The 17,294-nt window shown below is 41.8% G+C and overlaps 1 protein-coding gene across 1 annotated transcript in view; it reads right to left on the reverse strand.

The window, feature by feature from the left end:
• Positions 1-17,294, reverse strand: part of CDH11 (cadherin 11) — a 142,461-nt gene that overhangs the window by 34,712 nt on the left and 90,455 nt on the right. The window contains exon 3 of the mRNA XM_018570897.1: positions 9,994-10,288. Coding sequence (XP_018426399.1) covers positions 9,994-10,288 — 295 coding nt within the window. The remainder of the gene's footprint in view (positions 1-9,993; positions 10,289-17,294) is intronic.

The following is a 17,294-nucleotide window of genomic DNA, read 5'->3' on the forward strand; positions in this document are numbered from 1 at the left end:
CATGCATGCCTGGCGGTAATTAAGACCATTGTACGTGTTTTAAAAATCAATCTGTGCGGTTCTTGTTCTTTTGCACTGAGCTATGAACTGCAATTAATTAAAACATTGCTTGAAATCATTAGTTATTTAATAAGAAATATAACTTCATAAAGGCACGTAATGGGCACATATATAATTTCATGTGTGAATGTTACATTTTAATGATATTAATGACGGCTATAATGCTTGGCTAATGCAGATAGTGTAATAGAAGGGAATTTCATCAGATTTTATATATTGTTTTTAATTACATTTGCACATGGCGGCATCCATTTTGCTGAATACATAGGCAGGCTTCTGATGCAGCGAGGTGATTGCATTCTACTGTTATTATCACCAAGGGCAAAGATATTTGTTTTAGATGTAAGAGGGGGAATCTGCAAAGCTTTACATGAAATATCATCATAAAAACCTGAAAGAGGAGCATATAAAAATGTGAGCTACACAAACAAAATGGCTTTCATGGGACTCTTACAACAAAAACTGCTTAGGGTTTAGGGTTTTTAGTAGAGTCCACCAGCAAAATGAATGGTCACTGAGTTTAGTGGACACGTGCAGCTGTGTTTACTTTAAATAATGAATTGTGTGCAAGAAAAAATAAATAAATAAAACATAAACAAGGGGGCGGGGGGTGGGGGGGTCCATGCCAAAGGATTTCTATTTCTGTCCACCTAGTCATAATTTACACAGCTGTGCCACACAGCACTGCCCTGTCTGGCAAGTCAGTATACATAATTTTCTCTACTGCAGTTAATTTACGCTTACAGGTCTTGTCCTCCCACAGTCTGTGACTGAACTAGAAAAAGGGCAGATTGATGAGCTAGTTTCTCCATCACTCAGCTCTTTCATCATATCAGCATGACCCTCACAGAGCACCTTAAAGGAGAACTATGGGGTCAGTGTTTTTCCCCATAGTTCTCCTTAGGGTAACGGGAGGACACAAACTAGCGTCCTCCCATTACCCTAAGCTCAGTATACCGCGAGCTACAGCTTGCGGTATACTGAGACGCCGCAGCCGGAGCGGATCCCGACGTAGATGACGGGATCCGCCCAGCTGCTTGAGTGACAGCTGACTCTGCCTATCTAGAGGCACAGCCAGCTGTACCCGCCCCCTCCCCCGCCCGTTCCGCCAGTCAGCGCCGGCAGATCGGAGCGGGGAGAGGGGAATCCAGCCCCTGCCCCTGTCATGACAGAGAGCCGTGACAGGATCGAGAGGTGAGCGAACCCGGTATGTGTTTGCTCACCTCCCGATCTACTGAGCCGACCTGTGACAGTCTCATTGTCACAGGTTGGCTAGAACTATGAGGTGAGTGAAAAGCACTCACCTCATAGTTCTCCTTTAATTGATGCATCTTATTTGTGCATAATTTAGCTATAGATCCTCAAATCATCTCTGAATTGGTGCTGACACTGTCCTTCCTTCTGGAAGGTGGCTACTTTTGTTCCCCATGGTCACTGTGTGTGTTGCAAAGTAGTCACCTCTCCAAGCTCACTGTTATTGGCTAGAATTATTATTAATATTATTATTATTAGTGTTATTATTATTATACGGGAGTTATATAGCACCAACAGTTTGCACAGGACTTTACAATATAATTACAATATAATTACAATGTAATTACAATTACAATATAATTCAAGACAAGATGGTAAAGAGGGCCCTGCCCGTGAGAACTTACAATCTCACATTTAGCGGGTTATTTACTATTGAGCCAAAGGATCTAGCCGTAGCTTTGGTTGATCCTTCAGCTCGTTTCGGCTGCCTGAGCCCTTCGGTTCAGTCGAACTGAAGGGCTGCTGTATGGGCTATTCACAATAGGCTGTACAGCAGCCGAGCGGCTCAGCATAGCCCAACTCATATTTTCCTTTTTTTACATTTATTTAAATTATTTTTTAACATTTTTTTTTCTTTTGTTTAATTTTTTTTTATTCTGCTCGCTACCTCGGAAGCATTCAGCTATTCACTAACTGCCGTTCGGCCCCTATAACAATAGGGGCGAACAACAGCGGGTGAACTGCCGAAGAGTTGAACTGCTTCTGCAGAGCATGTTTGGCTGACTGAAGGCAGCCGATGTACGGCTGATTTTAGCTGATGCACAGCCTTCTGCAGCTTTGTGCTTAACCCTCTTAGTTTGCTAATTTGTATGAAAATGTAGTCCATCAGAAGAGCAAACTTGGAGTGGAGACTACTTTACAACACACACAGGGACCATGGGGAACAAAAGCAGCCACACTCCAGAAGGAAGGACAGTGTCAGCACCAATTCAGAGATGATTTGAGGATCTACAGCTGAGAGATACACAAATAATATACATTTTTGTTAATAGTTAAGGTACTTGAATGCATTTTTGAGATTTAAAAGATAACTATGGGGTTAGTGTTTTTCCCCATAGTTGTCTTTAGGGTCACAGGAGGACATATACTAGCGTCCTCCCGTGACCCAAAGCTCAGTATATAGCGAGCTATTGCCTGCAATATACTGAGAGCGCCGCAGCCGGGACCGATCCCGACATTACTGTCGAGAACCACCCAGCTGCAGGAGTTACAGCTGGCTCTGCCTATCTAGAGACAGAGCCAGCTGTACCCACCCCATCCCCCGTCCGTTCCTCTACTCAGCACTGGAGGAGAAGGGAGGGGGGAATCCCTGCGGGCAGCAGTGACTGACAGTCACTGCTCACTGCAGGGAGACGATCTGGAAGTGAGCAGATTGGTGCATGTTTCTGCTCACTTCCCGCTCGATAGAGCCAACCTGTGACAGCTTCTTTGTCACAGGTCGGCTCTAACTATGAGGATGAGGGGAAATCATACACCTCATAGTTCTCCTTTGAATCCTGAGTTTAGTGTCACTTTAATGGCCGATTTATAAGCAGTTCTCACAGTGAAGATATTAACAGCTCTGTATAGCCACTAGATGGAGCCAAGGAGCATAGGAATCATCGCCTCCATCTAGTGGCCATACAATCCTGTGAATCTCACTCGACCAGCAGTGAGCTGTGCGAACAGTTTATTCATTTGGCACCTAAATAATCTATTAACGAACACTGCACTGCATTCATTTGTGTCTTTTATATCAGACTACAGCTTTAACCCCGGTTTAGTGCTGTCTGGCAGGGGTGTCTGGTTTACAGGACTGATTAAACAGAATTACAAATCCTTTGGCAGGTAAAACAGTTTACATTAACTGTATGTATTTCAGCAACTCTTGTCAGCTGTTTGCCTTAAGATCAGCTATAATGTATTGAATGTTTTAGAAGGGAACAAAAAGCAGTTACAGTTTCAATAGAACAGAGAGTACACTGAAAGGCAATGGGGTTGATTGACTAAAGGCAAATAGGCTGTTCACTTTGCAAGGGAACTTTCCCTAAGCTTAGTGAATGAGGTGAAGCTCTGCTGACTTCCATCATCCAATTATGTGCAAGCATATTACAGTTTTTTAATTTTCCTTGCACGTGATTGGGTATTCTTTGCAAAGTAAATCTTTACCACATTCACTACACTAAGGGAACATTCCAATGCAAAGTGAACAGCCTTTAGTAAACCAATCCCAATGAAAGGCAGCCATACTTCCACCTTTGCCACCTTTGTGTGCTAAGAACTTTGATCGTGGGAGTATTTCAGAGCTCTGCCTTATGTGAATGTAATTTGTATACCCTCAAGAAAAAAAGGTTCTCACTGTGAATGCTTTGATTAAGTTCTGTGGGAAAATGTGTGATTTGCAAAGAAGGAAATACTCCTGAGCATTGCAGAATGCAAATAACCTGTTACATCATTCTGCATTATGCTAACAGGTCACTATAAGGCTAAAACAGCAATTTAATATTCTAATGACACTCATGGATTTCCGTGTAGCATTGTCTTGTCTGCATTCAATTCACATAGTAACAGGAACCTTCTCCACTCTTTTACAAATTTAGCACATATTAACAAAAACACACCTATGCAAATTTTCCTATAGAGAACCTAATATCAGATATATATTTTCATGCTAAATGTATTTACACTCAAAGAATGTGTAACTGTAACCCTTTCAGGTATTTATTACCACTCACAGTGATCCCAGTGCTACCCTGACAATGCCTTCATCTGCTTTTCTCTTCGGAAGGATGGCACCATCTTTGTATAGGCATCGACCGGGGTCAGCATCTAATTCCTGCACTGAGGCACTGGCTCAGAGTTCACACAATCCATTAAATCTTGACATCCGTGCTGTTTTTACCAATGTCTGACTAAGATCAGCCCCTGCTTCAGCCTCTCATCTTGTGACTTACTACAATGCTGCAGTTCAATTACTTGGGGAGAGGAGACTGACAAAAAATCTTCCTTCTACCTGCAGCAGACTGATGACATCATCTCAGCCTAAGCAAAGTAATTTTGCTGGAACTTAAGCTTTGCTATTTAAAGGGTTAGTTCGCCTTTATAAAAAATACCCTCTGCTGTCTTGACTCCATAACCCTAAACTAATCAGAATTTACATATAGGTGTTTAAGCTGTTTCCATAACTGTAGGCCATTATCGCAATTAGTGAAGCCCCAAAAAATCCTCTTGGATTCCAAAGCTCTGTCCTGTCTTCTTTTAATGACAGACCAGCCCTCAGGATGAGCACTCCCTGGTGGTACTGGAGTGGACGTCGTCCTTCTTCCAATCAACGAGCACAATCTTCTGCACATGCACAGGGTGCTGTTTCTCCTGCTGCAGGCAAACAGCTCAACGGCAGGGACTTTAGACAGAGCACACTGGCCAAGCGCAAGAGGAATTGGAGAAGGATGATACCTTATCCTATATTGCCAGGGGGCCCTCACCCTAAAGGCTGTTGGTCCTAAAAAAGAGGACAAGATGGAGCTGTTCTCTTCAGTACTGCCATGTAGTGGTACTGGAGTTGTGGCCATCCCAATCCCCAGCACATGCACAGTGTGCTATGTCTGCTGTTGCCGGCTAGCAGCTCAATAGCTGAGAATGTAGAAAGAGCACACTGGCTATTGTGTAGGATGATAGGAAGAAGGATGGCACCCTATTCAGTACCGTTAGGGGGCCTTTGTCCTACTGGCTGGTTCGTCCTATAAAGAGAACAGGACGGAGCTTTGAAAAAAGCATGGATTTTGGGTGGCAAGCTTCACCCCTTTAAATAATGGTCTACATGTATGGAAACAACATACATACCTATTTGCAAAATCTTATTAGTTCTGCTCTCTCGTGGATCTCCTCTTAACTATCAAAGCGCTCCTTCAGCGTCACCTACAACTCTAACTCCTCCCCTCCTCTTCCTCTTTCTGTAGGGGTCCCCAAGGCTCTGTCCTTGGACCCCTTCTCTTCTCTATCTACACCTCCTCCCTTGGTCAGTTCATAACCTCACATGGCTTCCAATACCATCTTTATGCCTATGACACTCAAATATAGCTTTCCACTCCACAACTCACCCCCCCTGTGTCCTTGCGTGTCACTAATCTACTAACTGTCATATCCGTCTGGATGTCACAACACTTCTTAAAACTTAACCTTTCAAAAACTGAGGTCTTGATATTTCCTCCTACCCGTGCACCTTCCCCCAACATTTCTCTTGAGATTGTTAACACAACTACCCAACCATCCTCTCATGCCAAGGTCCTAGGTGTCATTCTTGACTCAGACCTCACCTTTCTTCCCCACATCCGCTCAATATCCATATCCTGCCACCTTCACCTTTGTAACATCTCCAAAATTCGCCACCTTCCTCACCAAAGAAACCGCTAAATTACTCATCCACTCCCTTGTTATCTCTCGTCTTGACTATTGCAACTCCCTCCTCATTGGCCTTCCACTACACAGGTTATCCCCCCTTCAGTCTATCATGAATGCAGCTGCTAGACTCATTCACCTAACCAACTGTTCAGTGTCTGCAACCCCCCTCTGTCAATCCCTGCCTGGCTTCCACTCATCCAAAGGATAACATTCAAAATATTAACAATCACCTACAAAACCATCAACAACTCTGCCCCCGGCTATAAAGTATCACCCTAACCGTCTGCTCCGCTCATCCCAAGACCTCCTGCTTTGCCGCTCCCTGGTCAACTCCTCCCATGCTCACCTCCAGGACTTCTGTAGAGTTTCTCCAATCCTCTGGAACTCGTTACCCCAACCTGTCCATCTGTCTCCCACCTTGACTGCCTTTAGGCGGTCCCTAAAGACTCATCTCTTCAGGGAAGCCTATCCCACCTCGAACCAGGGCCGGACTGGCCATAGGGCACTTGCCCGGTGGGCCGGGCCTGGCCGAACACAATCAACCTGATTGTGTTCGGGCCGGTCCGCTATGCCCGATGGCCGGCTCTGTGCAGAGCAGTGTCTACTGTGTGGTAGCGAGCAGAGCCGGCACTACCACACAGTAGACACTAAATATATATATATATATATGTACAGGTGTTGTATTTTTTTTACGTGTGGGGGTGGGGGGGAGTAGAAGAGTATTAGGCTGCATTCACACCTTTATTTTAGGTGCAGTTAGGGATTTCTGCTTCAGGAACTTGCGTTTTCCTGCTACAGAAATCCCTAAATTGGCATTTACAAGCGGCAGCTGTCATCTAAGTTAATGATCAGGTGACAGCAGCTCCATGTAAATGTCTGCACATGTAATGATACGTGATATGTTTACATTCCGCTAGGAATCAATCACTCTCCCTGGACGCAATGATTGTGCATCCAGGGAGAATGTTTTCTAACCGCATGTAATCATATGACATTCCATTACATGCGGTGTGCAGGCGTTTATATGGAGTTGCTATCACCTGATCATTAACTTGAATAGGTGACAGCTGTCGCTTGTAAATGCCAGATTAGGGATTTACGGATGAGGGGGCCATCCAGTCGGGTTCCGAGGACAAGGAGGACGTGTTCCAAAGATGTCAGGCCGTGCAAGGTAAGAGGACTGTATCACGTGATTGGGCTGCTGAGTCTAAAATGCCCGGGCCTATTTTTAGTCCCAGTCCGGCCCTGCCTCGAACTAACCGTTCAACTATCATGTTCTCAAACATTCATCCCCACACAGCTACCTTCTCATGTATCACTTCCCCCTCCCTTTTAGATTGTAAGCTTTCAAGGGCAGGGCCCTCCTTACCATCTTGTCTTGAATTGTATTGTATTGTAATGTCTTCCTTATATTGTAAAGTGCTGCGCAAACTGTTGGCGCTATATAAATCCTGTATAATAATAATAATAATAATAATTTTGGGACAGCATAGAGTATTTTTCTATAAAAGTGAACTAACCCTTTAATGAAAGAAGGTGGAGCTGTTCTAAAAATAATACCATTGCTTTATATTCTGACCTGCCAGGAATTTTTTACTGCACTTGTAAAGTTTACTGTATACCAGCGCACCCTCCAGATCTGCATACATGTTCCTGGAGAGTTTTAAAGCCAGAGGGTGAAAAATAGCTAGACAAGTAGCATTTGTAGAAGGAGGTTAGCAATGCCATCCCCAAATTTCTCTGCAAATTTTTTAAAAAAAGAACTCTGCCCCCGCACTGCAATAGTTACATGCTCATTTTGGTCTAGGGAGGAAAATAACAGTTATACTCACCTGATCTCCTGGAGCCGGTTTGCTCATAGACTGATCCCTGTAGCTCCTCTCCCCCTCCACTGCAGGAGTTTAAGGTCCCGTAAATCATCACGTCCAATACACTGTGTATAGGACATGATGATGCCGAGGGACATACCATCACTGCATGCTATGGTCCCTGTGTTGTAAGCTGGCCATACACTGGTAGATTTTCATATGAACGTTCATACGGAAATTCTAATCAGAACATTTGTTAATGTCATCAGGGACTTTTAGAATTTCATTTGACATTTCATTCAATTTTACCATTCAAATCTGAAATTAATGGAATTTCCTGAATGAAAACCACATTCACTGTTAGAATTTTAAATAAAAATCCATCCTTATGCTTTGATTTATTTTGTCACTACGAAATCGATCTTCAATTTGACCCCAATAATTATTAGAAAATGTTTTGAACACACATTTTGTCCAATGAAATTCTACTGGTGTACGGCCAACTTCAGTGCATCACAGTGGCTGCTCTTTACTGCTCTCTTATCTCACAGCTCTGACAATAGATTTATCTTGCAAGCTATTTAACTGACTGTCAAACAGGCAGACACTAGAGGGTGCAACTACACTGCATATAAATTATGAACATACAAATATGTCACAGCAGGCATGTACAAATATGAACATGACACAATAAATAGTTTCTGGCAGAGTGTACAATAAAAACCACAGAATTAGATTTTATTGAACTGACAGCATACTTTCCCTTTTAAAGTAAATGGTGTGCCATTGTTTTGGTTCAAAAAAATATAATAGTCAAAGTGACACTAAACTCATGAGTTAAATCTTAAAAATGCGTTTAAGTTCCATAACAAAAATGTATCTTATTTGTGTATCACTCGGCTGTAGATCCTCAAATCATCTCTGAATTGGTGCTGGTGTTCTATCAAAGTTTGTGACTGCGTTAGAATGTGTGGCCTGTGATGTGGTCACACATTTTAACCTTATCCCGCCCAGTTTTTCTGGCTGTGGAATATGTGACCGGCAAAAGGTGAAGAATCCCAGCTGTTCCAGGGCAGATCAGCATCGCAGATCGTATGTGCAGGAGAACCGATCTGCCCTGAAACAGCTAATCGGTCCTAAAATGTCACTTCTATCTGACTTTGTGACTGCGATCTCACATTCCACAAAGTCAGATAGAAGTGACATTTCAGAACCGATCAGCTGTTCCAGGGGAGATCGGTTCTCTGGCACATACCATCTGCTAAGCCGATCTGCCCTGAAACAGCTGAGAAAGCATTATAATTCTTCACCTTTTGCCGGTCACATATTCCAACGCTGTAAAAGTGGGTGTGATTACATTAAAATGTGTGACCGGTCACACATTCCAACCCAGTCACAATCTTTGATAGAACACTGGCACTGTCCTTCCTTCTGGAGGGTGGCTACTTTTGTTCCCCATGGTCCCTGGTGTGTTGTTAAGTTGCCACCGCCCCAAGCTCACGCCTGTGATGGACTACAATCTCATGTTTAGTTTACTAATTTGTATTGGGGTTGTAGTCCATCACAGCAGTGAACTTGGAGCGGTGGCTACTTTACAACACACACAAGGACCATGGGGAACAAAAGTAGCCACCCTCCAGAAGGAAGGACAGTGCCAGCACCAATTCAGAGATGATTGGAGGATCTACAGCCGAGTGATACACAAATAAGATACATTTTTGTTAATAGTTAAGGTACTAGAATGCATTTTTAAGATTCAACTCCTGAGTTTAGTGTCACTTTAATACATGGCCTTAAAGAAACCCTATCAGCTGACAAAATAATTCAAGATGATAGGTATATTTATGATTTCAATAGCCTGTGTGTCCACCATAACCCACCACTGGCTATTGCATTTTGACTGTAGCTGACTGGCTGTTGTCACTGTATGGACAAGATTTTTGGAACAAAGGTAAACTGAAAATTTAATGGAGGGTGCCAACTAGACCACGCACTGCCCAAATTTTGGCCGAGTGCTACTGAATTTGAGTGGTGTGTGGTCAGCTTAAGAGGCTTAAGAGCTTAAGCTATAACCTCATGTTTGAAATAATTCTTATCACTTCCTGCTATATCTTCAGAACAGGAAGTGGAGGGAAATTGCCCTAATAGGACAAAGGTAATATAAAAAATAAACATGCAGGACTTCTAAGCATTCCCAGCTCCATCCCAATAAATCACTATTCACATTACAATCTTATTGTAAACTTTGTTCCTTATAAATTATTACAATCTTTGTACAATCTCCTTTAGCGTTGCCAAAACTATGCATAGTATGGGGACCTACTAAAAGATTGTAGGGTCAGATTTTAATATGTGCAGTGAGTTTAAGACTGGCAGGCCAGACGTAGGATTGACATGACCATGGAATAATATAATCCAGAATAATACATACCCACACTAGACATCTCCGGCACATTGGCATGGTAGTTTTCATGTAGGAATTCTGGAGGATTATCATTAATATCCTGGACTTTAACAATAAATTCCGAAGGGGGTTCCAAGGGCTTGTTTGTTTCCCTTTCCACCGCCTGCGCCATTAACGTATACTGGGCCCTTTCTTCTCGGTCCAAGGTCTTGGTTGCATGAATGTTCCCTGATTTGTCATCAATAACGAAAATGGTCCCAGCTCCTTCCCCTGAGAGTATGTATTTAATCTTCCCGTCCCCGGAGTCGACATCTGAATGTAGCTGTAAGAGGACACACATAGATTAATACAACTCATCGTCTCTACATTTTATTTTTTTCATCTGTTAAAGCAGGCGTGGGCAACTCCGCCCCCCAGCTGTGATTTAACTACAAATACCATCATTCCTCTGGGAGTCATGCCTGTGGCTGTCAGAGTCTTGCAATGCCTCATGGGACATGTACAGTAGTTTTCACAACAGCTGGAGGGCTGGATTTGCCCATCCCAGTGTTAAAGTGTAGATCTAGCTAAAATCTTTAATGTAGTTTTGGATAGAGCTGGGAAGGATTAGAACCCCTGTTTGGTGTATTATATGGGTCTTTTTAGAGAGACTTATACTGATTTCCTGTCCTGCTGATAATGGGTTAACAAACAGGAAGTTGGGGGGAACTCTCCAACATCAACACAGACAGGAATACAATTCAGTAGAATAAGGAAAGGCTAGAACCTCTGTCAAATTTGTATTTGTGTCTGTATAACTATTATAGATTTTCCCTCACTTCCTGTCTGATAAAACATTAGTAGGATAGAAACTAGGGTTTGGTAATGATTAAAATTTTTGTGTTCGATTAATCGAAATTTTTTAAAATCGATTAATTGAATAATTATAACGCACATACAGATCCAACTACATTGGTCTATACACATACAGCACAGCAATGAAGTAATAAAATGAACTAGGATCACACTAATCCAGCACGTTATTAATCTCACGTGCCCCACTCAATATGGCCGCCGCTTGAGTGGGGCAACTCAGAATAACTACGTGCTGGATTAGTGTGATCCTAGTTCATTTTATTACTTCATTGCTGTGCTGTATGTGTATAGGCCAATGCCTTGGCTGGCGCTCATGCAGAAAGTATCTTGGGCAAACTCACCGGCCCAAGTGGCTCCATCGGCTAACGGAGGGGGGGGAGTCCGGTGACGTCACGGACATCGACGTCACTGGACTCCTCCCCCTTCCCTTCGTTAGCAGTCATGGACAGCGACGTCCCCGGACTCCTCCCCCCTTCCCTTCGTTAGCCGACGGAGCCACTTGGGAAAGGGGGGGAGGAGTCTGGTGACGTCATCAGATCGCCTACGGGACTCCCGGAAGCCGGTGGAGAGGTGAGTATTTTCATTAGCGATCAAAATAATTGTAATCGATCAAAAAGTTTAACGATTAATTGAGAAATGAATCTTTAATTTCCACAGCCCTAATAGAAACTAATGGGACATCTCTCTAATAGAACCACCGCTGGCAGTATAAACCAGGCAGGGGTTTTAATCTTCCCCCTCTCTATCTAAAACTAACAAAAAAGTTTTGGGTTTGATATACACTTACAGCTTAAAGAAGAACTCCATGCATTTTTTTTATTAACCCTTGCAGTAAGGAGGTCTTTTTTGTCTAGGTGAAAAAAAAGTTATATTCACCCATACACAGTTATACTCATGCTCCAAACCAGATTGGTCATTCCAACCTCTCTCCCCCTCCACTGCAGAGGTCTAAGGTTCTGTAAATCATTAACATATATACAAAGTGTATAGGCTTGAGGATGCTGAGAACGATTCCAATGCTGCAGCGGAGAAGAGAGGCTGGAGGGAGCACTGTGACAGCTGGCCAGCTCCGAGCTTCAGGTGAGTATAACTTGGTTATTTTAGCACCTAGCCAAAAATGAGCACTTAACCCTTGCAGTGCAGGGGTAACTTTTTAAAGAACAAGTTTTCCTGGAGTTCTTCTTTAACTCCAGGTACAAAAACTTTCATTTAAATGCAATTCTCAATAGCCACAAAAGATACAATTCCAATTTGTAATAACCAAATGCCTTTGCATATGGCCTTGTCAAATTAACAGTTATGTCATCACTGTATTGTACATAGCCTGTTCAGAAAGAAGAGCTGTAGGAGTGACCCAGCAGGCCCCACCCACTATAGGCTGTCTGTAGAAAACTACAGAAGTGGGCGGAGACCAGTCACCCTGCACAAAGATCAAGTAGACCAGTGACGGGTCTTTATTAAAGAAAGCTCCTACCCAATGGGAAAAAAAATGTGTTACATTATTGCATAGATCTGAAGGAATATACAAAGCACATTAAGATTCAAGTTAAAAAAAAACAAATTCCCCTTGTATGGGACAATATTTGCTTATCCTAGAGCTTAGTTTACAGAATTATTATCATTTCAACCAATAACACAGAACTGCAGCAAATCTCTAAATCAAACCAAAACTAAAGCTACAATTACCTAGCACAATGTTGTTTAGAGGCGAATGCCAAGCAAAACACAAAATTCAGTAAGTGAAAGATTCAAGTCAACAGTTGCTTGTATTTGCTTTTTTTGGCTGCACCTTCAGGAAAAGAAAGTACTTTATAAATAACCGGGCCTATAGCAGCTATGAAGCCTGCCGGGCAACGCAGAAGTGGAAACTCACAATTTCACCCACTGAAGCTACTTAGGCAAACATTTCTTTATCTAGAGCAGCGGCCGCCAACCTTTCGGACCTCATGGACCACTAAATTCATCTTGTTAAATCCCGTGGACCACTAATTTGAATTTTTTAAAAAGATAAATACATTTGTAAAATAATGATCAGAGAACTTCCATTTTATTAATATGAAATGCACCTATTTAATATAACAACATTATCAATGGCTTATTTAATTATAACAAAATTGTAAATGCTTTACGGCGATGATAAGGAACACAACGCTTCTCAGATCACTGGCAGCCTGTGCTGCCTGTACTGAGAGCCGCGCATTCCTTGTGACAGCCGCTGCTTTAGTCAGTGAGAGGCAGCCTCGGACCTTCCGTGTCGCTTCAATGACGGCCCAGCCTGCATGGCATCAGAGGGGCCTGGGGAGCAATTGCCTCCCTGCCCCCCGGCCCAGTCCACCCCTGGTCGCAACAATACTGAAGTGTACGGCTCGGTTGCCTCATACAACGTAAGACTACCCTGACGTCACGCTGCGCCTCTCTTGTTTCCCCCTCTCAAGTACAGTTCGTGAATTTAGTGCAATATAAAGACGAAAATTGTCATTCAGAAAAAAATAATTTCTTAGAATATTATTTTTGTTTTATTGTTAATAAAACATAAATAATGTCCAGATTTTTCTGTGGACCACACAAATTTGCTCATGGACCACCATCTAGAGGGAGTGTTTTAGGGGGTTCTATTTAGGGTAGCTTATTTTATTTGGTGTTCTTTGTATTTGTGATCTTTGTTTTGTTTTCATAGTTATATGTAATTGATTGTTGCTTGTGTTCTAATGCTTTAAATGTCCATCTTATTTATTTTGTTTACTTATTACAGGTATTTATATAGTGCCGACAGTTTATGCAGGGCTTTACATAGTGCACAGAGGTATTGAGATAGTTACCCGCGCTTCAAGGTCAAACATGCTGGGCTTCTGTTATTCAGACGTTAGACAATTATAATGAGACAAAAATGCAACATGACTCACTGTGTTCGCCTGACGAAGGGGCCATGATTGGTTGTTTTTTTGCTTTTTTGCACTCATTATGATTGCCTAACGTCTGAATAAAAGACGTCCAGTATGTTTGACCTTGGAGTGCGGGTGACTATTTCAATACTTCTGTGATTTACGCGGCGCCGTCCGCAGGTCATACCAGAACCTGTAGGCCCCTTCATATTGGGCTCCCACTCTGGAGTACGGGGATCATAGATTTTTTACATAATGCACATTCACATCAGCCCCTGCCCTCATGGAGCTTACTGGTTTTTTTCACAAGTACAGGTCCAGGATAGTTGAAAGGAACTCTCCTAACCATAACAAGAGCTTAAAGGCCAACCACCAAAAACAACCTTCCCCATGATTATTATTAGAGTATTTTCTTACCAGGTTGAATGTAATATGAGGAAAATATCACATTATGGCCACTAGATGGAGCTGAGGATCACAGGAAGTAAATGCTTCTTTCGTATTATCCTCAGCTGCATCTAGTGGCCATAATGTGGCATTTTCCTTATATTACATTTGACCTGGTAAGAAAACATACTAAGAACATTTGTTTTTGCCCCTATTCACACTGAACAAATGTACATGCGGTTCTGCAGGACAAATGGCTCTGCAAACAATTGCAAATTGTCCCCTTATCACTACTGAGGCGGTGTACATAGATAAAGTTCCTGTTTTCCTAATGTTTGCACACGTGCTTGACACAAGCTTGATCATAGTGATCCTCCTTCGTGCACCATACCAATGTACCCCAGAGTTCAACGGGTGCTGGAACAACTGTTAGATGGCACCACAGTATACAGTGTGTTGTCCGTACCCCATTCTGTTTCAGAATATCCTTTTTATTGGCATAACTTTAACAAGACATATCAATGCAACTTTTCGGAACATCGTAGGGACTTTACCTGACAAAAGGGTCCTGCAAGGTTCAGAAACATTGCATTTATATGACACAAGCTTGAGACACTCATAGACAAATTGTGTTTTTTTACAGGAATGGCACTAACTTTTTAAAAATGATAACAGGATTCTGTTATGTGACTCATCGAGATGCAAATATGGTTGAGTTGTTTAAAAACAAAGATGGAATAAAATTACTTTTTAACAAGCCCATTCTACTGCATGTGAAGCCATTCTGCTTCCGAAGGCATGCACCTCCCAAATAAACATTTACTGGCCAAATACAGAAATGATATTGCTGATAAACATTTCACCGAAGTCTAACTGAGAGAAAGCACCAGAACAATCAGGAGTGAGAAATAAAGCAGTATGGGATGGCTGAATATTGCCTAAATGATTCCATCTATTTACTCCGTCCCGGCGGGTAACCGTACGCGGTTTGGTATAGAAAACACTTGCATTATTTCCAGTACACAAAATCATTGGGACACAAATAGTGTTTTATTAGGTGCCAAGCCCCAAATCAACATTGTTTGAAATCTTCTCTCTCTTGCGGCATAATATTCACAGAGTTTTGGATTCTACCTTTGATGATACATTTATCAGTGCCGGTCTAGGTAAACATATAGCAAGTGAAACGCTGTTGTCATAAATACCTGTATAGACCTGATGATGGATTGTACCATACCTCACACCAGCCAAACTTGGAGAAATCCAACATGGATGCTAGATCCACATACTATTGTTTTTTTTTTTTTGCTTTTGCTTTTGCTTTTAAAAGCTCTTCAATTATCAGTAGATACTTAGATATGTAAATAGATTTAAATAAATTGATTAATGATAGATAGATAGATAGATAGATAGATAGATAGATAGATAGATAGATAGATAGATAGACAGACAGAGACAGACAGACACAGATAGAATAATAGAGTGTTATTTTTGGATTTTGTCTAGGGAGCTAAAATAACCGAGATGTACCGGTATACTCACCGGAAACCACAATCTAGGCTGGCTCCTAAACTGGTCCCTCCCGCCTGTCTCCTCCTCTAATCCAGCAAAGGAATGTCCCTTGGCATTCTCACATCCTATGCTGTATAGGATGTGATGACTCACAGGACCTTAGACCGCTGGAGTGGAAGGGGTGAGAGGCTCCAGTGACCGGTTTAGGAGCCAGGCAGAATTGCGGTTCAGGTGAGTATATCTTTGTTATTTTAGGTCCCTAGACAAAACGAGCACTTAAACCCTTGCAGTGCGGGAGTAGCCCCACTGCAAGGGTTAAGGTTTTATTGGCCTGGAGTTTTTCTTTAAACAATTCAGCTTGGTCACATCTTTACTCCCAGCCCATGTCTGGACAGTGAAGGAGCAGCAGCAGCTCAATAAAGTCTACTTTCTTCTCCTGGCAGCATGATTCATGTTTGAACAAGTGCATATAACAGAGTCTGATTTGCTCTTAGTCTATGCTCCTTCTTCCAGTGTGAGTTCTGGGCAGAGAAACACAAGAGACTGACATAGACACAGATTGAATTACTTACACTTAGCTGTATTTATAAATGGATGTCATTATTTTAATGAAAACATAAATTAATGAATTGATGTGTTTTATATCTGCCTAGATGTTAGCTTTAATTATAAGCAGTTGCACTGAACGTATGGCATGTCACACAATTCACATCTATAGGGTTTCATAAGTTCTTTGTTATGAAACTGGAACATTTCTATAGATGATACCATTAGTTTTAATGAAAGATATGTGAATAGTAAAAAAATATATATGTTTACACGATCATTAATTTGAACTACATACTCTTCCTGGGACCCAACGATAAAAATATAACTATTCGAACACATGATAAAATAAAAAAATTACACCTAAAAAAATAGATAGATAGATAGATAGATAGATAGAATAATAAAGTGTTAACTTTGGAGGCTGCTAATACTATAGTTTTATCTTCTCAGTGTGCGCAGTATTACTGTCAGTCAACTGACATTGTTCACCCTAACTATACAGCTATGTAACATTGGGAGAATTTTGTATCCATCATAAAAGGGAGCCTGCCATACTCATTCACACACACCAAGCCCATTGCAGGCCTTTAACATGAATATATTGAGTAGTAAATGGAACATTTACTGCCGCTCTCTGTGTAAGTGTGGAAAGCACCTTGACACAGGCGATTGTAATGGGTGTTTCAAATGGAATAAACAACCACTAAAATAAAGCCTTCTGCCTTCCGCATCCTCGTGCAGATGTTTTTATTGTTTGAGTTCCATTTTAGGGTGTTGGATGGCTAGTGTCTTGGGACTTGGAAATGTGCGACCCTGACGAAACCGGATCCGTCTTTAGTGGGTTATCTGTCGATATTTATTAAACAGTGTGAGGAACAAAGCATCAAGTGCAAAGTGCAGGGCCCCTAGCAACCAATAAAAATTCACTTTCCTGGAGTCAGGTCAGCATATTATGAATTTGAAATGCTTGTTTTGGGCGCTAAACTCAGAAGATAGCACTTTGCCCCTTGCAATATTTTATTGAATGAGTACAGAAGTAGGACTACTTGTATTACCTAAGAAAGCAGACACACTGCTGGGTTTCAAAAGAAAAATAGACTTTAAAAAAGCAGATAAACACACAGTTAAATATGAATACATATA

The sequence above is a fragment of the Nanorana parkeri genome, unplaced genomic scaffold (assembly GCF_000935625.1).
Source record: "Nanorana parkeri isolate BGI_ZX_2015 unplaced genomic scaffold, ASM93562v1 scaffold1623, whole genome shotgun sequence".
Classification (NCBI taxonomy): domain Eukaryota; kingdom Metazoa; phylum Chordata; class Amphibia; order Anura; family Dicroglossidae; genus Nanorana; species Nanorana parkeri.